General features: G+C 23.3%; 2 protein-coding genes across 17 annotated transcripts; both read right to left on the bottom strand.

Annotated features, from left to right (window-relative positions):
- Positions 1-997: 997 nt before the first annotated feature.
- Positions 998-5,180, bottom strand: LOC409423 (male-specific lethal 1 homolog). 2 transcript variants are annotated; one of them, XM_026445772.1, is made up of 5 exons: positions 4,683-5,177; positions 3,664-4,516; positions 1,981-2,729; positions 1,616-1,834; positions 999-1,552 (listed from the first exon to the last, which is right to left on the bottom strand). In XM_026445772.1, exons 1-5 carry the CDS (start codon positions 4,757-4,759, stop codon positions 1,462-1,464), a joined length of 1,989 nt encoding a protein of 662 aa, XP_026301557.1. In that variant the 5' UTR covers positions 4,760-5,177; the 3' UTR covers positions 999-1,461. The 2 variants fall into 2 exon arrangements, with proteins under 2 accessions (XP_392937.2, XP_026301557.1); XM_392937.7 differs by having other exon boundaries at positions 998-1,552; positions 3,664-5,180.
- Positions 5,181-8,353: 3,173 nt separating this feature from the next.
- LOC409424 (solute carrier family 2, facilitated glucose transporter member 1) lies at positions 8,354-27,329 on the bottom strand. Of its 15 annotated transcripts, none has more exons than XM_006557716.3 (9): positions 27,107-27,329; positions 25,558-25,751; positions 19,407-19,437; positions 19,278-19,333; positions 19,168-19,183; positions 12,265-12,363; positions 9,777-10,341; positions 9,210-9,610; positions 8,354-9,113 (listed from the first exon to the last, which is right to left on the bottom strand). In XM_006557716.3, exons 1-9 carry the CDS (start codon positions 27,143-27,145, stop codon positions 8,766-8,768), a joined length of 1,749 nt encoding a protein of 582 aa, XP_006557779.1. In that variant the 5' UTR covers positions 27,146-27,329; the 3' UTR covers positions 8,354-8,765. The 15 variants fall into 15 exon arrangements, with proteins under 15 accessions (XP_006557779.1, XP_006557778.1, XP_006557780.1 ...); XM_006557715.3 differs by having other exon boundaries at positions 19,168-19,179; positions 19,274-19,333; positions 27,107-27,328; XM_006557717.3 differs by having other exon boundaries at positions 19,168-19,173; positions 19,274-19,333; positions 27,107-27,328.
- Positions 27,330-27,403: the final 74 nt, after the last annotated feature.

The following is a 27,403-nucleotide window of genomic DNA, read 5'->3' as shown; positions in this document are numbered from 1 at the left end:
AATATAAATACATGCTACTAATTATTTATCAGTAGCTGTGTTCTTTTAATTGTAACATTTATTGTAATAGTTACTAAATAAATTTATTATGTAATATTAATTTATATTTTGGATCAAAATTTAAATTTCATATATACATATATATATATATATCTCATATATATATATGAAATTAAAAAAAAAGAAAAAAAGAGAAATAATGTTTTATATATTTTAAATTAATACAACATATAATCTTTTGTATCTTTCATTTCTAAATTATCTGTGACAATGGATTTTTCTTTTATAATTTTTACATTTTAAATAAAAAAAAATTTTATATATATGCAATTACATTATTTTTAAGATTTTTTAAAAAATCCAGATATATCACTTTGACAATTTCGAAATTTTTGTATAAAACTATATAATTTTTAATATTTTTGGAAGACAATTCTTACATGTATATATATATATAAATGTTTCATAATTTTTTATAAATAACAATGTCATTTATGTTTATTAAATTATAAAAATGGATACACAGGATGTATTATAAATAAAATAATTTACTGAATGCATACATTACTTATTGAAATAAAAACTGTAATAGTTCAAAATGTTTTCATACTTGAATACTAATTTGAAACTTTTCTTGTAAAATTAATTAATGTTAATTAAAATTAAAAAATTTGGTCCAATATGAGCATAATTTTTATAAAATTTAGTCACATGCCATCTATTTTCATCATTAATATGAATATTCTAAATCATAATAATAAATAAATCATACAATAAATATATCTTTAGTATTATTAGTATTTTTGTTATAATTTTAGAACATGTTTATCAGTATCAATTAATTTTAAACTTGAAATTAAAGAAAAGGGGCTACAAAAAATTTAAAGATTGTATTATTTACTCATACATATAATATAAGATTATCTTGAATAGTTCTTTCTTTATATTTTTTATATATTTTATCCTTTTCTTACATGTTCAATTAAATTTATATTTTATATCTAATTAATTGCAAAAAAATACATTTAATCTGAACATTTATATCAATTGTTGTGATTTGTACAGTTCCAAGAATAAGGTTTCATAAGCATATGTAATAAATATCAATTAAAATCGAATAAATGAATAACATTTCTATAAAATTGCAAGAAATTGCAGTTTTATGATTAAAATGAATCTTATAGATTTAAACAAACTATAAGATCAACACTTTTTGATTAGTGATAAACATCAATGAATGTAAGAAATAAAAAAGTTGTAGGTACTCCTATCAATTATCATCTTTCCTGAATTTTGTTTAAAAAAAAGGTAATAAAAATATCTTTGGTGCTCCTATTTCATGTAATAAAAAGAATATAATTTTAGAAAAGAGAAAAAAAAAACAGAAGTATGAGGGAGCATATTTATAACAAAGATTAAAAATTATAAGACAAAAAAAGTCCTGTCCACTGTTGTAAAAGTTTATCTTCTAGTAGATTTTCTTCTACCTGTTGATCGTTTTGGACGACGACTGTTCGATCGTGACATATTTGACCAAGGTAAAGAAAATTCACTGTAATTAAAAATAATGGAATAAATTAGTACAAAGTATAATTAATAATATATTTTTATTTACCTTGGCGTAAAACTAGGAATAGGAGCACCAAATGCAGTAACAGGTAACTGGGAATCCACTTGAAGACTTTGTATTTGTTCTATATCAGGCCATAGCGATGATACAGTTTCTTCTTCAACAGTAGATGGACAAGGTCCAGTATGATTTGTATTATAACATGTTGCTTGATGATTCTGTCTTTCTTGTCTTTGTTTCAATTTTTCAATGTGTCTCTGTTCTCTAAAAATAAAAATTCACATATATTAAAATTAATTTAATCATTAATTATAATATAAATTTAATTAAAATATTAATATAAAATAGTTAGAAAAAAAAAATTTTTACTATATTTTATTTTTTTTTTATTTTAATAATACAATACAAACCTTATCCTTTGTACATCCCATCTTTTCCTTCTTCTTTCATCATTTTCTAATTTTAAATGTCTTTTATTAAAAATTTCATCATCCAGATTTTCAGTTCCTTCCATTGTGTAACAGCTTGTATATATTTTTATCCTCCAATTTGGAACTTCTAGTGAGGTATCACTTTCAACTAAATTAGGTTCCTTTAAACTTAATGTATAATTAAGATCTCCAACAGCTGTATAATAATGTTCTTCTGTAGTAAGAAAAGATTCTTTTTTTGTTAATGGTTTTCCTTTCCTATCACTTTTTCTGTTGCTTTCTTGAAGTAATGTCTTATCTTGTACTGTAGAAGATGTATCATTACTAATTGTAGATGAACATGAAATACCTCTTTTTCTTTTACTTCCACTGGATAATGATGTTGAATCTGTTCTCCTTTTCTTTTTCTCTTCCCACTCTAATCTAATATCATTACCAGTTTCTATTTTTGTTTCGTGTTTACTTTGATTATCATTTGGTTCCTGTTTGACAGTAGTAATACCACCACTAGTATTTAAACGTATTTTAAAGCTTTCATTGTATTGAGAATTATTGTTTTCAGATTGAATGTTCCTGTGAAGTTCACTAGTTGATGGCACATTCACAGAGTTAATAGTTGGAGAAGAACATGTTCCTATGTGTTCTGATACAATAGAATTTTCATTGTTTTCTGATCTGAGTTTTTGTAAATTTACACGTCTATCCATACGCTCCAAACGCAATTTAAGCTATAACATAAATATATATACTTGTTAATAAATCTTCCTTAAATTTAATTTTAAGAAATTTATTTATAAAAATAATTCTATGTATAATTTTACAATGTTAATATTGAAAATCATATTTATTTTTAAAATTATAAAATATAATAAATTTAAATATTTACTAATACTACTATAATATAAAAATGATTAATTAATAACAATAATAAATATTTCATTCATCACATTTCACATTCATATATTCGAAAATATAATTAAAATTATAAATTAATTTAAATATATAAAGAAAATAAAATTAATTTTTTCGTTATTTCATTTACACATATAAATACAAATACAAAAATATAAATAATGAGATAAATTACGCAGTATTTGTTTAAATATTTTTATTTACTGTCAACAAACGATAGGTCAGTCGAGTTTTAATTTCCTCTCGAATTCCAGGCATTATCATTTTAGTAATTAATCACATATATACAGATAAATATCACAAAATTGTAACAATATTAATATTATCAATAATAATTTATCGCGAAATTTCATTGATTCTTTGAAAAGATTTGTTTATTTAAAAATTTTTCATTTTTCACTGTAAGAATACCATCATCACAAAGGCAGATTGCGCGCGAGAAATGAGCAGAAGGTATAATGTGCTCGTTATTTCGAAGTTACGGTTCTATACAAAACAGCGCCATCATACGGTAACGTTATATCTGACCTTCACGTTTGACTGACCAATGAAAGAAGGAGGAATAAAAACCGGGAAAACAGAGTTGAAAGAAAGGGAAGGGCAAAGATATTGACACACAGGTATAAACGCGGGTATTTTGGAATGCATCTCATTCACAAATCTCACACAGTAAATAAATAAAATTAATATGAAACAAATGAAAAATTACAAACACTCAAATGCGAGATCACAAAAAGAAAAGAAAAGTACCGTTTCATTTTCCTGTCGCAAAGCTGCTAAGAGTTTATCCTTGGTGACAATTTGCTCAGATTGTTGTTGAATCAAATCGAGATGAAGAAGTAAGAGCTCCTTAAGATGTTTGACTTCTGTGAGATCGTTTTGACGTGGTTCATTACCTCGAAGAGGACTGACACCAAGAGCAGAGGTAGCAGTAGCTGCTGCCGGAGCTCCACTGTCTGTCATGCTGGCGTACATGTGATCAAAATCACAGGGAAAACTAAGTATTCCAGCGGCTGGTTTACCATCCTCGTCAACGTTTTGGAATTCATTGCGGGAGCAATTGTTATTCTGGTTAACAACAGAATTAACAGTGGTGGTGGTCGAGACCGTGTTGCTTCGAACGCCGCTAGTCGCCGACGTGGTAGACAAGTGTTCGTTCATCGCCGCGACCATGTTGTCGTCGTCCTCCTCGTTATCTTCTTCCTCGTCTTCTTCGTAATAAGGAGTAGGAACGGTTGTAGTCGTTCGATCGTCGTGCTCAATGATGGTAATGGTGGTGGTAGTAGTAGTGGTGGTAGTGGTAGTAGTGGTGAGATTGACGATTGGCGTCTCAATACACGTTCTTGTGTACGAATCTTGAAATTCAATTTCGTTGTATTCCGTTCTCGAGTTCACATCTTTTTCATTGCGTATATCTTCATGATTCTCAGGTGTCTTGAGATCGGAATTAACGTCGTAAAATTCCACGCCGACGACGCCCTCGGCGGTCAAGCCGGTAACACAGACACCGCTATTACTACCACTGTCACCGTTATCACTACTGGTGGAACAACCACTACCACCATTACCACAGCCACTACCACTACCGCTGTCACTAGTAATACTAGATCCAGTAGTACCAGCGTCGACAATAGTAACAATAGTAGTAGCGTTACTAGTACCATCAGCAAGAGCAACTATGGAAGAGCCAGTGCTGCCAGCAGCGCCGCTCTCGTTTTCTTTCCTGTTCCCGTACTCGTACCCGTGAACGTTCTCCTTCTTATTCTCACCGTTCACGAGTTTCGAGGCCGAGCCACTCGACATCTTCCCTCTCTACCACCCTCACCGTAACTTCCCACTTCTTCATTTGTGGCCGCCTCGAGCGTACCACGCGCCCGCACCGCGCACATTAAGCGTCTTGACAATACCTTCACTGACGATGCCCTCACCGTCGCTCTCTATTCCCGTCACATATCATCACTCTTTACCGATCCTTTGCACGATCGACTTTATAAACACTTTGTTTTAAAAGATGTTGTGTCTTAATTTCTTCGTGTTTGAACACATTCGTCACTAAGTATCTGCCATTGGCAGTGCACGAGGTGTCTGTCGTCCAAGATCGTACTTGTGTGTTTACTCTGATGAACGATGCGAGCCGCGCGCGGCGTTTCTCGCTTCGTAGCATCCTAAACTCCTGACATCTCGCGGTAATAAGAATAAACTTTGTTGTTTCATTTAGTTTCCTTATCGATCAACTACTTTGATATCGATGAATATCAAAAAATGCAAACAAAATTCTGCAGATTTGCAAATTTTTCTTTTCATCCTCTATTCTCATGGATATTCGAACAATATATTTGCGATAATAATAAATCTTATACATTAATGTATTATATATTTTTAATATATAAATTATTAAATATAGTTACAATTGTTTATCAATTTCATTTTTATTTGGTTTATAAATTTGTTTAGTTTGTTTCATTCGTTTTATACATATATAGATATAGATCTTATTTTTAATATTTTTCATTCTTTTTTTAATTTAAAAAAAGAATTTGTCTTTAAAATTTAATATTAAATTATTTTTTATTACTTATTTTTTTTTAATATCAATTACATAATAATTTCAAAAAATTTTCGACAATATAGTATATTGTAATATTATATAATGTCATTGAAAATTTATTTTTAAATATTTATTTTTATATTACATATACATATAATATATATATAAATATGTAGACACATGTAATGAACAATTTTTGTATTAAGTATGAAGGAATATTTAATCAATGTTCTAAAATTCACAAATTTAATAATTTTATTTAAAATTTAAGCTAATAAACTATAAATGATGAATATATCTAGCTTAAATTACAATAACTAAAATTCATATTCAATAATATTACATGTATAATTTTTATAATGATAATTTGTATATTGGCATCAAAAGTTACAGTCTATAATGTGATACATGTTTTTATAATATGTCATAATAAAACTGAAACTGATATGACGTAAAAATTATTTAAATAATTGTCACGATTTTATGAATTGTAATGACTTTCTAATGTGTAAATAATAACAACATAATATAATATAGCGCGATGTTTATGAATTATTTCATTATATTTTCTTTATATATATTTTATTAATTTTTTAAGGAGAAAAAAGAAAAAAAAGAGAAAAAAAAAAAGGAAAAAGATATGAATAATTGATAGGTTTTACGTATAAAAGAAGAAGCTAACACTAAATGCTGTAATTGTACCGCAAAATACTTACGAAATATAATTAATGAATACAAAAATTCAAAATTAAATTACAAATATGTCGCGTTGTACTCATTTTTCATGTAATTCAATATTTTTATAACGCTAACCATATATTTAAAATTTTGAATATAGAAGTTTTGATTTCAAATATTAAATATAGATAAATAATTTATTGCCTGTTATACATATATAAATTTATTTTTAAGTATACTAAAACTATAATCCATACACGTCAGTTAAGAGAAATAATATATTTAGATATTTAAATGTATATATATCAATGTTTTTTTTTACTGCTTATCTGACGTTTATGAATATTAATTATAAGTATCTATATGTATTATGATAGAATTCTTAATTTTTTATATTATAAATAATAAAATAGATTATTGTTTACTTAAGCCTCTGATATTAATAAATATTTAGATAAAATTTCTAAATCAGAAAAAAATGTTTGAGTAAATTTAGTAAATAAAAATTAATTATTTACTGCTGTATGTATTATTATTATATATAGTATAATATAGTATGCCAGTGTGTTTCATAGTTATGAAGTGATTTAATAATTGAATATAATTTAACAATTGAAATATTATCTAATAATTTTTCGTTTGTCTTATAATTATTTCAATTCTATTTGGTCGTTACCTCATTTATTGAAATATAAGATATTTTGATATGATCAATTTCTTTTAAAACTTTATATATATATATTACATAAGAACATCGTAAATATTATTTATTAAAATATTATTAAATATATCTAAAAATATCAAAATACAAATCGATCATTTTCAAAAAATTTTTATCTTTCAAAATTTTCATAAAAATTTAACGTTTAACTAAATTATTTTTAAAAGTATTACTTATCTAATACATTAGACATAATTAAGATATAAATCTAATATGATCTGATATATATATCATATTTCACAATATTTTTAATTTTAATTATACATTTTTATTTTTATGTTTCAGCATTTAAGAATTAAAATTTATTATTGAATGTATTTGTGATATACACCGGCACACTATGAAAACTTGAATTTTAAAATAAATTTAATAGCATAAAAAGCATAAAAAATAGAACTAAGTTTGAGTATTATTTGCATTCATAGATATATGTTGTTGTTCATAATTTACTGCGGAACGTTGCTTAATATTTCTAACTTATGTCATTACGGTATTTTAACATGATTTTTGGTTATTTTTCGTATTAATTAAATATCTAATAAATATACAACAATGGTATACAGATTTAAACATTCACTAATTACATGCATGTATAAATATATAATATTTTTTTCTACGCTATACGATACTATCTTATGATATTTTTATGTACAAGAGTAACAGTATTTTTAATTTTTCTCATTTTGATAAAATTTTTTTTCATAGCTCATAGAACAAAATTTGCATAAGTTCATATAAATTTATACATGAAACAAATAAAATGTGTAAAAATTTTAAAAATGTTTTAGATTTTTAAGTTTTATAACAATAAAATTTTTTCGAAAATGAATCTCACAAGTTCCAACAGTTTTATGCTATATTTATATCATATTAAATATATATAGACATTTATAAATATTTTAGAGATCTTTAATGTAAAATTAATTTTTATTAAAGATTTTAACCAGATTGAGATATTTTTTTATATTCTAATGTAAAATTATATTAAAAATATAATTTTTATAGCAATGAAAAATATGTGTGAATCTTAATAAAATTTTCCAAATATCATTTTAATTAAAAAATATTATATTTTTATGACTAGAATTATAATAATTAGTATCATATAGTTAAATAATATCGGCTCTTCATTTTTTCTTGAAGATAGAATAATGTTTACTAAAAATGAATAATTGTCATTTAATCTTCTTAATTATTCTTAAGGAACTGCGAGTTAAATATTTATATTTAATATGTTTTCTGTTTATATATCTATTTATCATCAATTTCCTTATTTATTTAATTTGTTGTTTTTCGATAAAAATATATTTTATAAATAAAATATTTATCTCTTAATATTTATCTCTTTTGAGCTCTGTATAATTATCTAAAACTAAAATTTGGGCTACGTTATGTTATTAATATCGTTCGAAGTATTAATTTTATAGAAAGAGAAACAAAGAATTTTAAAAAAAAATCAGTAAATTTGTTGAGATAAATAATTAATTTTTAACTAGTTTTTTTTATATTTTGTTATTAATCTGATACTCTTCTTGTTTGTTGCTATAAGTTTATTGTGCCGGTAACAATAGGAACTAAGTTTAAATTTAATTAAAAGTCAAACTTCTTAAAAAATATGCGTGACTTGACAGCATTATTAAATTATGTTTAAAAGTTACGTAAAATTTAAACTAATATTCTTTTAATTTATCATAAAATAAAAATATATAATTTTAGTTAAAAAAATGTTATCTTTAATTTTTATAAAAACGTAATAAAAATATATATATTAAAAATAGTTATTACCTATTATTGTCAAGTCACGGATTCTTTAAAAAAATTCGTACCTACATTCGATTCATTCATTTGTGAAACGTTTTCTTTAAAAATATTGTAATTAATTCTCTAAGTGCAATATAAAAATTCTTACTGATACGATATTTGTCGGAACATGCTACTAATCTCCTCCATTGTTTTGTTCTTCGTTTCGGGCACTTTCTTATAAATGAAGAAAACGAAGAATGCTTGTAAAGCGGCGAAAATAATGAATACGTAAGCACCTAGTGCCTCTTGCAGCGGTAGGAATCCGATACTGACGATAAAATTTGCCGTCCAATTAACTGCTATAGCAACGGACGTTGCCGCAGGTCTTGCAGATTGATTAAACAATTCAGATACTAAAAACCAAGGTATGCTACCTGGTCCAGTTGCAAACAGAACTACGAACATGATTACCAATACGATTGAGAAATAAGCTGCTGCACGAGATGTTTCCTAGAAAATGAAAAAAAAAAATATATTTCAGAAATTTTTATAGCATTCTTTTTTTTTTCTTCAACAATATCAATTCATTCATAACAATATACTTACTGCAAAAGCAAGGCAAATAGCGAGTAAGGCAGTATCGACAAACATTCCAGAAAATCCAATTAACATCAATGTTTTTCTTCCAGCTCTTTCAACAAGTATTAAAGAAATAAAAGTCATAAGAACATTCATGGCTCCAACACCCAATGTCGCATTTTGAGCCGCATTTTTATCTAATTGTGCCATCATAAAAATTTTCGTCGAGAAGAACATTACAGCATTTATACCAGATAATTGTTGGGCGAACATAACCATAAGCGCAATTATTAATGGAATTCTAAGAGTAGAATTTACAAATAATTCTTTCAATGTAACCTTTGGCACAAGTTTTACTGATTCATATTCCGTCCTCATTTCTTCCATTTCATCGTGAACTTCGATCGTGCCACGTAACCAAGCTAAAGCTGCAATAAATAATATTTTCGTTATCAATAAATGTTTCGCTCTAATAATACAATATATATATATATATATATATATGTATAATACAATATATGTTTGTTTACTAAAAACAATTGATTATATAAACTATTTTAGGATAACGAATAATTATTAATATTGAAAACTTACCTCTCTGAGCTTCCATATCCTTTCCTCTAGTGACTAACAAATATTTCGGGCTCTCGGGACAGAATGGAAGAGCAATTACTTGGAATATTGCAGGCACAATCGTCAAACATAGAAGAAGAGGCCATTGTTCGGCCGTACCCAAAATTTGTTCTAATCCAAGAATTTGTGATACCAAAATAGACATAGTGATAACTAATTGATAAACCGTTCCAACGGCTCCTCGTAGATGAATAGGTGATATTTCAGATAAATACATAGGCGCCAGACCAGCGTTTAATCCTGCATTAATACCAATCAGAAATCTTCCTATAATTATCATTTCATAACTCTTCGCTGTTTTGGCGCAGCCCTCGAAAATTACTGTCAAGAGAACTAGGATATTGTTTATTAACAGACCACCCTTTCTACCAAAACGATCGGCTATCGAACCCACCAGAGAACCACCGATCATTCCGCCTACACAAAATATCGACACCGCTATTGACCATATCATAGTCACTTCTGATTGTTTTGTTACTTGACCAGTACGGTTCATCTTCAAGTTACTGATCCAATCTTCAATAAGCTGTAATACACGATACATTTATATCATTTCTGTATCATTTTTTTTCCATTTTTCTAATTATAAATATAGTCGAAGATATAAAATTGATTGATGATGGAAATAATCCATCATCAATAATGGATAATTGTTAATTAACTTTAATTAAAATTATCACCATATCTTTATAAATTTTATTTCTATATCTTTATAATCTAATATTTAAAATCATATGTATAAAATGAATTAATTTGTAAAAGAAAGTTGCTAATTATAGATAGATAAAAATAAATGGATAATACATAATAATTTAAACTTAATGTTAGTATTATTATCTTTTGTTATAATTATTTCTTTACTTACATTTACTTACAATTAATTACATTAATAATATTTATATTATTTTTTTATTAAGGTTTCTATATAATCTTTGTTAAAATATCAAAATTCTCATTTTATTAAATTGTTAAAAAAATCCATTCAATCCAATTTCGCTTAAAAGAAGATTATCTAACAAATTTCACAAATTTCTAAGATTCAAATCCAAGTCTTTGTCACGTGTTTGTATATTATGTTAATGATTAGATTTCGTGCATTACAATTAAACAAAGATTTTTTTTCTAAAAGAAAATTGGATCATAGATTCAGTAATGAAATTAGAAATGTTAATAATCAATAATAAATAGAAATTTTAAAGAATAAAAATGATTTCAAATTAGAAATTCATTTTTCAAGATAATGATTCAAATATGTTACTATGTTAAAAAAATATGAAATTTTTAACAATTAATGAAATAGACGGAAAAAGATTTAAATTTTATTTCTATTGAAAATTTTATTGAATTTTAATCTTTTAGATAAAACAATTTTTAGAAAAAATAGAATGAATTTTTTTAATAATTTAAAATGATGGAATAAATAATTTCAAATTCATCTAAAAATCTTGATAAAAAATAATATATATATAGTAGGATGGTAATAATAAACATTAATTTTAAATTATTCGTATTATCCATTTATTTTTATCTATCCATATAATCATTTAATTTTTTCTATAAATTTTATTTATTCTTACATAAAATTTTAAATATTAATTTTAATTATTAACTAAATAATTTATATACTATAAAGACGTATAAAAAATAAAATTTAAATATAATATACAATGTATATTATATAGTATGTATATATATTTATAATATGATTTATTAAATTTTATCAATAATTATTTTTCATTTACCTATTTAATTTTATTCCTGTATTGTATATTTGAGAGTAAAATTCTCGAGAATTTATCTTGAGATTATTTTTTTAAATGAAATATTAATATTAAAATAGAAGTATTTATTAATATAGAAATATATTGAGATAATAAGTTTTATTTTTGAAATCATTTTATTTTCAAAAAACAAATCAAATAATTACGATTTCAATTATTAAATATATTTTTTTTATCTTTGTAATGGCGTTGTTAGGATTATTCATTTTACTTAATATATTCAATATTGATTATGTGGCGCTTGTAAAAATGAACTTAACATACAAAAAGATAGGTATTAAAATTACGTATTAGATCTAAGATAACTAAATAATTATATAATTATTAAAATCTAAGGTAACTAAAAAAATATTATATAACCAAATGCTTAATTATTACTTCTATGTGTATAAAATATTTATATAAAAATATAAATATAAAATATTTTTAAATATATATTGAAAATATAATTAATTTGATACTTAAACCAGATATTGTTACAAGTAAATGACTAATTATTTAAATATAAAAATTAATTATTATTTATTTTAAGAATTCTAAATAAGTAATCACTTATTGTGAACAAGTAAAAATTTTGTTTAGTAATTTGTGAATAAATATCATTACAAAGTAGCTTCATGTCGATATTGTATATGAGAAAAATGCTGATAATGTATCTTATGAAATACCTGCTGAGGTGCATTGACGACACCAGTGTTGTACCCATGTTGAAATGATGATCCAAGTGCAGCAGCTGCAATAGCAAATGCTAATCGTCCGTTTAAACCCTGTAATAAAGATAATTACTTCTTAGTCGATCGTTTTCTTTATTCATCAATGTTAGACAATAAACTTGTTAAAAAAATTTTTTTTTAACTGGTTAAAAAGAAATATGTATTTTACCACTCATTATAAGAAAGAGTTAATAAATTTTAATAAAAATCTTAAAACTTATATTTAAAAAGATTTATTTTTAGCTATTTTTAGCTAGCTAAAAAACATTATATAGCTACCTTAAATAAATTATATTTTTTGATTATATCTCAAATTATTTTAAAGAAATATCAGAATGAAAATCTTTATAAAATCTTAATCCGGTTAAAATTTTTATTCAGATTCAATTTTTTTTAAATAATTAATTCAATAAAAATTTAAGAACTAAAAAAATTAACTGTAATTAAATTGTAAACAATGTTATAGAAAAATAAATATTAGAGCATTTGAAAAAATAGAAAATTTATTTTTAATATTTTATTTCTCAATTGAATTTTTTTTAAAGACAAAAAGATCGTATTACAGATCGTATTAATTATATAATTAATTGATAAATTTAAGATTTGTTTGCATCTTACCGGTCTTCCAAATAAAGGTCGTAATTTAAATCCAACCGTTCTCAGAGTCATCGAGAAATTATAATTGATTTACCAATGAATTGAATAGGCTCGTATTGATAAGCGATTAAAATGTTCTAACTCGAATATATGGAAAATATAGACTTATACAAGCTCCCGCTGTTTTCAAGCACGTGTCAAAGACCACTCTGCGGGTCGGTACCCCCGCCACGCATTTTTATACCGCTTCTATCTGTGACACACAAACATGCTAAGCAAACTATTGTACGTGACACGCATACGTACTTCAAGAAAGCTTACCAGTCAGTGTTTCTCAACTAAATTTACGTATTGTATTTCATTAATATATCTCCTATTTAATTTTATTTTATTATTATTCATTTTATTATTCATTATTCGTCGATTATTCCAAAAATATAATTGAAAATTATAATAATAAAAGCTATAATTAATAATTTAGATTATATTATTATAACTTATTGTTTATATACACGTATTAATACTTTTTTTATTTTACTATACGATAAAGTTTCAAGTTCACTTTCACTTGTATTTTGTGTCCACTAGTTTTTTTGTTAAATCTATATATATATAAAACAGAATATAGATAGATTATATACGTATTGTATCAAAAATTTGTATTTGTGAAAAAAAAAATGATAAACCGGAAATAAATATTTAACAGGATATTTACCAAGTCTGATGAAAATATAATATATGAATGTCACACGACTATTTCATGAATATATACTGTTACTATAGGAGCATTGCCACAATTCATTTTTGTTTCTTTTTATTCGGTCTTTAACCGATTATTAAACTAGCTCTACTATTCGGAATACAGCCAAGATTTTGTTGCAATCAGTCCAAAAAGTAAAAGTTTAAACGAGCAATATAAATATCAATTTAGAAATAAATAACAAGTAAATTATACTTTGTATTTTTTTTCAATAACCTACAATTTTATTTTTAAGTTTTTAAAAATTAAAAATTTCAGATTTATCTAACTTTGTTTCTACTCACTAAATATTTTATCGTGATATAAAACTTACGTTTTATCTTATTCGATTAAATTTACAGATTTTATTTCAAAAAAATGATACCAATGCGAATGAAATTGCTTCGTAAGCATATTCCATGCAATAGTGTAATTGTGTTTATTTACATCCATGTACTGGAATTAGTTTCAATATACATAATACTGTTGACGTATTAGGAAACGATTGTTGCTTGCAATAATGATGAAAAATATAATACCAATTACGAAATTTAATTCCATTGTATATTAGAATAATATTTCTGGAACGAACATATTACAAGTTTAGAGAGAAGATGTGAAAATTTCCCGTTCTTCAAACTTTTGTTGGCATTGGTTGAAACAGAGGTGTGTCTATCCCAAGCAACGCCGATTGGTTCGCGTTGCCAAGCCTCTTCTACACCGGTCTCGTGGCATACACAAGTTCAAGCATTCTAATTATAGCTACTAGATGACAAACGCAAACGTTTTATCAAAATTTTCGATCTATCAATTTGTTTGATGATTTTCTAAGAATTTAAGATATTTCTTGATAACTCCTTTAGTTTCTCCATATTATAAGTACCGTATAGAATATTTAAATCACTTATATAACGTATTTTTAATCAAATCATACATATGTATATAAGTAATAACGTCAAATAAAACAGAATTTTTATATAAGTTTGAAAATTATTATAATGCTTTATCAAATAAAATATACAAAATAAAAAAATAAATAAAAAAAACTCGTTTTATATTCTTAAATAAAATATAAAAATTACTTATATGAACACAAGTAAATTTTTCCATTAGAAAAAAAATGTATCGAATTATATAATATATTTTACTTTAAAGAATATTATTTATTTCATATTTCATATTATATACGACGAATTTTTTTCAACCGAAAATATAAGAATAACGTTATTTTCGTTCAAATAAAAATAACTTTGGATACTATGCTGGATTTTTTGATTCTTAACTAAGTAGGTTATTCAACAAACAAATTTTTTCATTTTTTTTTTTTAAATAAAAGTTTTATAAAAATTTAAAAAAACTCAGTTATTTTTTATTATTATAACAGAATTAATTTCCTAAATTTTTACGTGAGATAGATCATTTTTTGAACAAGTATTACAAAGTTGTGTCTATTCAAACTAAATATCAAATTAAATCATAATGGATATGGATACTTTTTTCGGATATTATATAATCGTATCTTCAAAATTATAAAATAAAAATTTTGAAATATTGTTCATGTGTTAATCTTATTTACAGTCGTCTTATTTGACTTTTATTTATGCATAGCTAATATGTATAATACGTAGAATATTGCGATTTTACATACGTTATTAGTTTGCGTCATTCTTTGTACGACGAAAAAGAACTGTAAATTTCTGATTTTTTTTTAAATTCAATAATTTATATTTTAAAAAATACAAATACAGATACATACGCAATCTTTTAATAATAAGTAAATTTTGATAAAAATTAAAAAAGAATTTATTAAATAATGTTTCTATTTTTAAACATGTAGTTTAAAGTTCACTTTTTAAAATTTCTTTTTTATAATAACACATTCCTTATCATTATCATATATATGCATATAATAATTTATATTCATTATATTAATTAAATATTAAATAATCATTTTTTTTTTGATTATTTATAATTGTTTATTCAATATGATATTTTAATATGATAATCAAATTTATAAAGTTATATACGCGAAATATAATTATAAAAAAGAAGAAGAGAAACACTTTCGTTATATTCAATCACAAATATATTTGCTAGACGAGACGTGAGTAGAAAATCATTATTGCAATAAAGTCACCTACACATATCACAACTTCGGTAGATATATAGGTTGGTTATTCAGTACAACCTTGGCTTAACACAAGTCTTGACATAACATGTATTTCCAGATTAATATCATCTCTTATTAATTTCCTTTCACTCTCAAAGGAATTTTACTTGCATTAATTTATGAGATAATACGAGATACAGAGCATCGATGTCGGCAGAACAATAATATTGTCCAACAAAAGAACAGATCAATGCTTTTAACAATTTTCATACTCGTTTTCTTACTCGTTCGTTCGTAGAATTATTATTATATTTCGTATTAAAGAAAAAAAAAAAAAAAGAAAAAAAAAACAGAATTTTTATTGGAAAAATATATTTAACCGGATTAAATATTATTAAAGTAAATTTGTTTTTGTGAATATCGTATAATAATTGTTTAACGATCATTCGATTCCATTACACTACCAGACAGTACATCAAATAATGATGCAATTTGATATTTAATTTATGCTTAAAAAATTTTACTTTTTTTTTCTGATTTTAATATAATATACGATTATCTAAAAAAAAAAAGTGAATAACATAGGTCGCGTTTAACATAATAAAATAAACGATCCAAAATCTGTGAAAAAAATAACATTTTCAATGTTGATCGATCAAATTAAATATATATCATTTTAGTTTTGTAATAAAATCGGATGATCGAGATAAAGACCTAAACAATATTTCTTTGTTTCTAGAAGTAAAAACTACTGATAAAATTCTTTACCTTGAATATAACTTAATTATTACAATTTTTAGTTCTAATTGTCAATGGTGAAAATGTTACCGCGTTTTGAAAATATACAATAGCTCGAATTGTTCAAATTGAATGTTAATATTTCAATGCTAATAACATTCATAATACTCAAGAGAAGCAGACTAGATTTAAAAAAATATTTCATTTACCGCCAAATAGAAATTTCACATAAAACAGTAATCATAATTAATCGATATCAAATATTTTATCGTTAATTGTTGAATTTTACATTGTGAATTGCAAAGAACGAAAAAAAAACCAAATATATTCGAAATTTTTAATTATTAATTTAGATATTGTTATCTGGCACTAGATACGTTTATATTGAAAGTATTTTTTACCTGTAACCACCCTCTGTCAGTCATGGTATAAAATTTCGTATGCTTTCGTACTACACTTGTTAAAAAAAATTTTTTTGTCACCAGCTCGTATACAAAATTCGAATTGAGCGATGCGACGACAGTGAGGAGACAACGACCGAATCGTTCCGTGTCACGGTCGCGTATGAAAGCTACTGAGACAACATTCGTGCGAGCGGGACGAAAGCTGATTTTCGAAACCAGTCATATCTCCCTCTCCTCTTTACTTCTCGCTCAAGCTTGGTGTAGGTCCCTTGAACAAACTCTATACATACCAATTGGACAACACTGTGCAGCAATGTAGGTTTCACCTCTCTCACCATTCCAGGATTTCTTCCGAGAAAATTCTCGAGAAAAAGAATATAGATACGCGATAACGCGATCTTTCTTTTCTTTTTTTTTTTTTTTTTTTTTTTTCCCCTTAATCGATATTTATAAAATCAATAATTGTAAATATCATTAAAAAATATATAAAGGCGATCGTTTTGTATGATGATCGCTAACCACTTCCTGATAAAGAATCTGATGCATCTATATCTGATGTAAAGAAATACTCTTGAAAGTTATACTCTAGATTAACATGTGGATATATTAATATAATCCGTATAATACAATATGTAGCTGTATAGTTGAAGTATTATAAACGCTATATGAAAGGATCTAGATTTCTTATGCTTGTCCTTCTCAATTTCTTAAACCATAATCCTATCAAACGGATTTATATTTCATTTGCGACGTATTAAATGAACATGTTTACAATGTTGATTATAATAATAACATTTCAAATTATCATATAAATTTTTTCTTTATAATGATGAATAAAATGTGAAAGCAATAAAAAAAAACTTTCATAATAGTGATAATAATTGTAGAAGAAATATATAATATAGTATTGTGTAATACTATTTATAAGAAATTATTATAATAGTTAAATGAATAAAGATAAATATAAGACTACTGTTATAATATAATTTTATAAGAATAATTTAAACTATACCAAGATGGTACGAAAAAAATTTTGTTCTGGATCTATTATTTTGTTGTAACAAGCTCATACTATCTCAATGCAAAACCGGACGTAGCCTTTTAATGGAGTAATCATGTTGTGTGCGCCAATTTTATAGTTAAGAACATTACAGTTACAAAGCGGTTGTCATAACCTATGTAATATATACCTATGTAACCTACGTAAGAATGCTTAAATAAGAAAAATATATCATGTATTAAATTTTCAAAATTCATTTTTCTCTATAATTTATATATAATATGATATATGAAACTTATTTGCATTTTTTCAAAATAAAATAATTCTATTTTTTTCACTTAATTTATTACATTTATTTCATTTTATAAATTTAGAAAATTTGATGGAAAAAAAAGCAAAGAAAGCATAATTAAAGAATGTTTCATAGATGATAAAATACAATCACCGGTCACCGACTCATTATCATTAGTTAAACCAGATTTTATACAAGTTCTGTATACCCACGTTGAAAAGAATCAAATAATTTTATTTATATATACTAACAATTCAAATTATTCAAAAAAATAAATTAAAAATATTTATATTAATACAAAATACAATAGAAAATCAAATCTTTAGTAGGATTTATTTTCAATAATATTTTTAATGGATAAAAGATTATTTTTAATATATAGATATTAATTTATTATCGTCAAAGGAAGTAAAATTTCGACATTATTCATATTTGTTAGAATTGTATAATCATGACGATATAATCAACAGTTATTGATTCATAATTTACAACATAAATGATTATTAGAAATAACTTGTTAAAATTGAAATAACATATTTTTTAGAATATAAATTGCGGTAAATTTATAAACATTTCAAAATATACAAAAATAAATGAGAAAAAAAAAAAAGTGAAATCAAGGAAATAACGATATGACCTTTAGTCTTTTCTATTCAAAATTTATAATTTAATAGACAGGACATAGAGAATGATAATATATGTATATTCATTATCATCAATGATATTCGACTATCCGAAATTTGAACTTTATACGAGATTAGATTTCTTCCGTTTCGCGTTAATTTTTTGTTTTTGTCACAATTTAAGTGAAACATACTTTCGAGATACCTTGTTTTCAAAATCATAAACTTTATGTGCATAATAATAAAAACAAAAAAAAAAAAAATCAAATATATACGAGTTTAACAGCTAAAATAAGAATTAATATTTTCGTCTTACGAACTACATATCGTTCAGTTTGTAATATAATATACTCACCAATTTCTTATCCTCCATAATGTATGTGAAAGAGTAAACAATGAAACAGAAAAGATAAGAGCCGTTTAACATTATATGTTCTTAAGTTTGTAACAAATTTCGTTACCTCCTGCACCGGATTTGAAGGCGTACTTGTTGTAGCCTGCTCCTGAATTTTATTGCTTGACTAAATCATAATTGTTAATTAAGCATATACCAATATCTATAAATTTTATGTTAATTTTTTTATTACATGATACCTTGTCGTTTTCCGTTTCCATCACAAAGCAGCTTGTAAAAAAACGTGTAAATTATATTTCATATATTATTATATAAAAACGAGAAATATCAATGATAAAACGAATCTTTTACGAAATAATATAAAAATGATGTAATGAAAAGGAACAAGCAAGCGTATATAGATAATATAATCACTTAAATTTCTTACGTAAGATTAGATGTTTAAAATATTTTGAATAATTTTAAGATATTATTTGATATAACTTTAAGATTAAGTAATTAAAAAATCAATTTAATAAATGATGTATATATGAAAATCAAATAATGAAAGAAAAAGAAACAAACGCAACAGTTTTCATCACAATATATTAAAAATCTATAAAGTATTAAATATAACAAATCATAAAAATTATAATTAATTAATCAATTAATATAATTAATAAATCAAGTAGATAATCAATAATAGATGATTATTACAAGATATAATCAAATTTATACAAAAATTTAAATATTTATTATTTTCTATTATAATTATTTATAGCAATATCAATAAATTAAAATAACAATATGCTTTTACTTATTTATTGATTTTAGAAAAAAAGGAAGTTTATTTTTATTTAACAATAAAAAATCTGAAAAATTATAACTCATGATTATTATTAAATATGATTATTATTTATATTAATATATACATAGTAATTTTTTTTTATTAATTGTTAAAATGTTACTATTATGGTATAGAAGATAACATTTTTATTTTTATTTAAAATATATTAATTTTATATATATTTTATATTATATTTTATATATTATAGCATATCCTATTTATATGTTTATTAATTTAATATTATAATTATAAAAAAATAAATAAATCACTAAAATAAGATCGTAAAAGAATCTAGAATTTTAGTTTATATGTAAATTATATATAAATAATTAATCAGAACTTTGTTGATTAATATTATGAAAATAGAATCATTGAATATATATATATATGTATATGTGTATATATATATATATATATATATATAATCTGGAGGGTCATGATCTATGATAATTTGACATGTCATTGTATATTAAAAGAATGAAATGGATTCTAAATGAAAATCATTGAAAATTTTTTTTATAACAAATTTTTTTTATATATATATATGAATTTTGTATTCCTTTATAAATCACGAAATGTGATATCGTTACATCATAATTTATTCACTTATTTGATTTAAAAATTATTTTTTACCTAATTTTTTATCATAATGTACAATATATCAAAATATTTTAAATCAAGAATCAATGTTAAAAATAACAATGTTAAAAATGATAAAAATATCAATGTTAAAAATGATAAAAATATCACAAATTCTCATTACGAATGACTTGTTACTAAAATTGATAAATGTGAATATTTATTATAATCATATTCATTTTATCATTTATATCATATGTTTGCATTGATTCACTTTAAAATATAAACATTAAAAAGTAATATATTTAGATAATCATGCTTTATAAACGATATAAAATATATAATAATTTAATTAAAAAAAATATGCATATCTATATTATTAGTAAAATATGCTATATATATTCAATTCCATTGATTAAAAACATCTATGTTTCTCACTTGTAAATTAACTCAATAATACATTTCTGTTTGCAACTCATAATTGTCAGTCTATTCATACATGGGTTAGGTTTGCATTGGTATTTGCAAAAAAAAAAAAGAAAAATAAAAAAAGAATTCATTCGATTTATTTTTAGAGAAGAAATAACGACCGAGTTGCCGCGCGAATGACACGTAGTACTTACAATTAGTGACGTAGTCAAAGAAAACGCGGGCTTGACTATTCCAAGAAAATTCACGTTCGATCCTGGTATACTTATACCTCTTGGATAAACGAGTAACCGTCCAAGAAGCCTTACAAAGCGCACGCGCGAAAATTTACCGGCTTGCATTTTCTATTGTAATTCTAAATCGAGGATTGCTTCATATTTAATTCATTGGAGAAATTATCTTTTAATTTTCAACATAACAAAACCAGATATCAAAATAAACTTGCTTTTTTAGCTCCATATTTAGATGTGATAATTAAATAATTATATAATTATATTTTTAAAATAGAAAAATATTTAACGTATACATATATATGTATATTTAACGTATAATATTTTATCATATTATAAAATAACAAATATAAATCATTTAAAAATATATTTACATTTAAAAATCAATGAAATAATGCTTCATTTACTAATTTATTTTTGATTTTTTATAATTTTAGATTATATGCTTTAAAAAAATATATCACTTTCGCATGAAAAAAATTTAAAAAATTTAATATTCGCATTCATTTTTTATTTATAATGTATTTTTATTTCATAATTTAATTTTTTTTTATATTTTTCTTATATTTCATATTAAAAGTCATTATGCATTGCAAATAATTTTTATCAATGATTTAAAAAATAATTAATATCATTACTTACAAATGTAATACAACTTTTTCAATCAGATTTAAAACGAACGTAATCTTTATTTGATTAAATTATTTATTTTTTATGTGATATAACTTTAAAAATATTGTTTTTGTCACAATTAATTTAAATTTGTATATATTTACACACAGTAATATAATTTTTTAATAAAATTATGATTTTTAAAAATTCACAATGTCAGTTATTATTAAATAACTTTTTTTAATATATATTATATATCATATATATATTATATTCACATAAGATACGAAATATACCATCCATTTCTAACTTTTTGTTGAGCCTGCGCTTCTTCTCTGAATATTTGGGATGAATATTTACCGATGGATCGATATGTTTTGAAATATATCACATAATTAAAAATAATTATAATTTTTGTAATTTAAATGAGAAAAAATGAGAAAAATAAAATTATCTTATTTATATATATTATAAATATAAATGATTATAGATTAAATAATAATTAGAAAAACGTTTGAAATAAGAATTATATATATATTAATTATTCAAATTTTATATTTAATGAAATTTATCTAAATAATCATTTATCTAAAATTATAAAATTTATCATACTTGTATAAACAAATTCTAAAATATAATATATACAAATATTTTCTAACCTCTTTTCAAATATATGAACATAATACAAAAAACGATAAAAATTAATCTTTGTGGTTATAAAACATTTATTAAATTATTAAAACATAAGAAACAAAAGCATTGAAAACACGCGAATATACTATAGTAAAACGCACTTGGCTATTTTATCTTAGGTAAAAACGAACGATACAACGCGTGGGCGACGGACGATGGCTTCACATTGATGCAAGCTGTACAACGTCACTCTTCGATAGATGGCGAGCCCCCAAGAATTTTCTTTCTCACTCTCTCATTTTCTCACTCACTCTTTCATTCTCCCTCTCTTCAATTTTCTAATATCACAAGACGCAACATAAATAATATTAAGAACAATAATATCTTTATTTAAATATGAATGACTTTAAATAAATTTAAAATTTTATGATATTCCAATATTTTTATAATTTGCAATTTAAAATATAAGAAAGAAATTAAAAATTTAAATCATTATATAATATTTTCATGTTAAAAAAATAAACTAATTACATATAAGAAATTTGAAGTCATTTCCTTTGGTATGTTAATATCACAAAAAAATTATTTGCATTTTAAATTATATTTCATCTATTTACTTCAAAACGTTTATTGATTTCAAAGTTTTAGAATTTATATTTATTTATGAATCCATTGTAATTTAATAAATATTATAAATTTAATAAATACATATATATAATATTATAATCATAAATATATTGATCATAAAGATATTATTTATAATAATAATATACATCTAAAAAAATTATATATATTTAAAAAGAAATAAAAAATATTAATTTAAAATTAATTTTAATTTTTATATTAAAATAATAATATTAAAAAATATAAAATTAAATTTATATCACAAAAAATAATTATTGAGAAATTACTGAATTGAGTCAAATATATTGAAATACAAGAATTCTAAATATAATAGTATTCAAAGAAACATGACATGTAAAATATATGTCAGTTTCCTAATATATTAATATCAATGATTTTTGAAAAATTTTATATAGCTTATATAATAGTTTAAAAATTATATTACGTATATGAAAATTTATTTTATAATAAATAAATAATAATAATAAATAATAAATATATTAATATAAATTTATAAATAATTATATTTATAAATCAAATGAAAAAAAAATTTTTTAAAATATATAAATTGCATTTATTATTATTACAAACATATTAAACGTATATAATTTGAATAGTTTGTATTTAAAATATAAAATGCATTTCGTTTACTATCGTAACATTCATGTGTGATTGCGTCAGATAATATATGTAATATACTGTGGAATTAAAGCAGTGACAGGTGACATGCCTTGTACACACCCACCAATTCGACCAATCACGTGCTAGGTTATCGAATGTTCTCAAATCATATGAACTGCATATTTATAACTGCTTTTTAAATAAAACTTATAATATTCATAATGAAACATTTGCATTTTAAAAAACCAATAAATAATTAATAAAAATTAAAAAACAAGATATGTTTAAATTATTTAATATTAAATATTTTTATAATATAATAATGACAATATGATAACCACTGATTTTATGTCAATAAATAGTTCAAGAATTGAAGATTTGAAATAAAAATCCAAAAAAAAAATTCACCTGTTGACAACAGCATGTTATATCTTATGATATAAAAAAAAACATTGTTTCGAACAGTTAGATTATCATAATATAAAAATAAGAACGAAAATTCTATTTAAAGTAAATATTTGCATGATATGTAATTATATATTTGTCATTAAGTTTATTTCTATTTATTTCAAATATGAACTGCATTCTTCATTGATATTTTATTTTTTTACATATGTTTAATAAAAAAAATATTTTAAAATAAAAGAATTATATTGTAGCTTTTAAAAAATGTTAATTTGTAACATTTAGATACGCTACTAATAAAACAAGATATTAAAATTATATTATTTATATAATTATAATATTATAAGATATTATAGAATATTGTACTATTAACATACGTAATGTATTAATATAATAGTAATATAATAATTAATTAATAATATAATAATGCTTACTTTACGAGCGATAAGTATCGTTTAATTATTCGATAGGTACTAAGGGCATATTAATTGAATGCTTAGAATTCTATTAACAGGGGTCAAATACGTATCTACGAGCAGTTGCTTAGAGCATGTCTTGCGTCATTCGAAGAAACCACAGATCATTTGATCAAGAAAGCATTACTAACAACTAACGATATTCACTACAGAGAATCGATCAATGATCTGTGCAAGGTTAAGAATTGCTATTTGGAAGAATTCCAATTATTTATATGTTATTAATTATTATTGATAAAAGAAGCAATAAAAATTCAAAATAATATTTTACTCTTATTATACTATAATTGATGTCTTCAAAAAATTTTTAAAATCGCAATTATATATGTTTTCATAAATTTACCAATTATTTTAATAATAATATATATAATATTAATTATAATAATTACTTTATTGATTCTTATTATTATCATGATTGTTTATACATATATATATATTTATATATATATATATTTCATATTAAGAAATAATTATTTTATAAAGTGTTATTATTTAATACATAATGCTAAACGATATTTAGATTTTAAAAATAAATGATCACTCATATTCCACTTTCTATATATGTATAGAAAAATATGTATGTTTATATCTGCATATATACCTTGATCTTCGATTATTTATTTTAAATTTTAATATCACTTCTATATAAATTTCAATTAATATTCAAAATCAATTTATTTTTTTTTTATATTTTTTATATATATATCTAAATAATTAATTATTATGTTAATATTTATTTTAAATTGTTATATTATAATATTAATTTTTAATAATAAATAATGATTTATTGCAATTTTCACGCATTTATTAATTGCAATTTACGAATAATATATAAAATATTCAAAAATAAATTTAATATAATAAAAATATGTTAATATGTTTCATATATCAATATTTGAAAATATTTTAATAAATATTTGAATAATTTGAAAGATTTGTGAAAAAATTTACTTACTTTTCCAGCAGAGACAGGTATAGTGGTTTCTCGAGTATAAATTGGAACATCCAAATCACTAACACTGCTACTGATACTAGGTGCTCTAGAATCTGGTCGACCACTGAGAGGGACAGAAAGATGCGTTGGCCTAAGAGGATGAGATTCTGCAATGAAACCCTCTCCAAAATCTTCATCATCTCGATCCATCTTTCCTTATAACACCAAAAGACATATGTCTTAAAATAAACAAATTGAAAAATGAACAAATTCTTTAATTTTTTTAATGTAGAATCAAAACACAAATACAATTTTCATTTTAAACAATAAAAAAAAACAAAAAACTTTTTTGTACTTTCTAAAATTTTTTGAAATATTTCTCTATTTTATTTTTTTAATGAATTAAATAAAATTTTAATTAATTAAAATTGTATTTAAATAAAACAATTATTTATTATTTAATTTATCAAAATATAAATACATTTATAAATATAAAATATATTTTTTTTTAAATAAAAATTATTATTAAAAATAAAAAAAAATATAACATTATAGTTTTATAATTAGAATGAAATACTAGAATTTTTTTATTAAGTATTAAATATGAAATTAGATGCGTCATTAGAATAATGAAAATTGTCAATTGTGCGTCGTAAGTATTGTATGTAAAATTAGCGCGAGAATGTGACAACACTATGCTTTCCCTATCAATTATTTGGCGAAGAATCAAGGCTAGTAACTCGATGACACACTCCCCACTCCTATAGAAAATTTTATTCTACCATTCAAGAAAATTATTAGAAAACATTGTAATTTTTATATTACTATATTATTTTACTAATTTTCACATATATCTTATACAACTTCGATTGAATTCGAAATTGTTTATTTAAAAGTTATTTACAAATTATTGCACAGAATTTGATTTAAAACTAAATTAAAATAATATAATTATTAACTTGAAATTGTAAATTCTATTCTATTAATTCTTGAATAAAAGAATATGAAAAAATTTGTCTTTATATCAAAAGATTAACTATGTTTTAATGAGTACGTCGACATTTTTCATAAATCATTCGACATGAATCAGCAAAAATTCTTGTATGTATTATACAACTAAATATAATATTACATGTAATATTTGTACATTCGATCAATAAACTATCATTTAAAAATTTTTTTTTCATGTATAAAAAATAAAGTTATTTTTCTATATAAAAGTTTTACATAAAATATATATTAATTTTCCAATTATATATTATATATTAATTTGAGCTAATTGACCATGAAAAATCAGGACATGGTCCATTGACGTCAACGAGGAATCTAAAAGCTGCCATAAGAAAGATATGACATTTTTTAATTACCTCGTGCTCAAGAAAAGTAGAAGTAATAGAAGAAATAAAATGAAGAGAATAGTTCAGCAAAAATTCGTTGTTTCTCAATGAATGTATCTGCACTTTTTATGCCGCCAACTATAAATGAATGTATTGAACGTACTATCGATGAAATCGATGATAAAAGCACGAAAATACAAGGAAAAAAATATCGAAGATCAGAACATCCGTACAGCCAGGGTGTGCTCTTGAGACTGAGCTAGAGGACGCATCTCGTCGTAACGTCGTCGTCGTCGTCGCCGTCGGCAAGACGTAGCCGTCGGCCTCCGGCTGGATTTAATTTTAACGCATACGTCGTTAGACGAGCCTCTGACTTCCTCTAACAACGAATACAACTACGTTAATGCATCGTCTCTTCTTCCCCTTCGACTCTTCTTCTCTTCTGTATTTCTGCATCAATTAATTCCTGCTATACTTCGCAATTGATTTCACTTGACCTGATAGCATATCCTGCCAGCAAACTCTCTATC

This window comes from Apis mellifera, linkage group LG16 (assembly GCF_003254395.2).
Source record: "Apis mellifera strain DH4 linkage group LG16, Amel_HAv3.1, whole genome shotgun sequence".
Taxonomy (NCBI): Eukaryota; Metazoa; Arthropoda; class Insecta; order Hymenoptera; family Apidae; genus Apis; species Apis mellifera.
The sequence above is the reverse complement of the archived record's forward strand: the minus strand, read 5'-3'. Positions and strand labels throughout refer to the sequence as shown.

Coding starts and splice junctions, on each gene's coding strand:
- LOC409424 (XM_006557716.3), bottom strand. CDS start 27,145: ATGCGTCCTCTAGCTCAGTCTCAAGAGCACACCCTGGCT. Junction 25,752..27,106: donor CTCAAGAGCACACCCTGGCT/GTACGGATGTTC, acceptor TGGTGTTATAAG/GAAAGATGGATCGAGATGAT. Junction 19,438..25,557: donor TACCTGTCTCTGCTGGAAAA/GTAAGTAAATTT, acceptor TTTTTTTACAAG/CTGCTTTGTGATGGAAACGG.
- LOC409423 (XM_392937.7), bottom strand. CDS start 4,716: ATGTCGAGTGGCTCGGCCTCGAAACTCGTGAACGGTGAGAATAAGAAG. Junction 1,835..1,980: donor TGGGATGTACAAAGGATAAG/GTTTGTATTGTA, acceptor TTTTATTTTTAG/AGAACAGAGACACATTGAAA. Junction 1,553..1,615: donor ATTCCTAGTTTTACGCCAAG/GTAAATAAAAAT, acceptor TTTTAATTACAG/TGAATTTTCTTTACCTTGGT.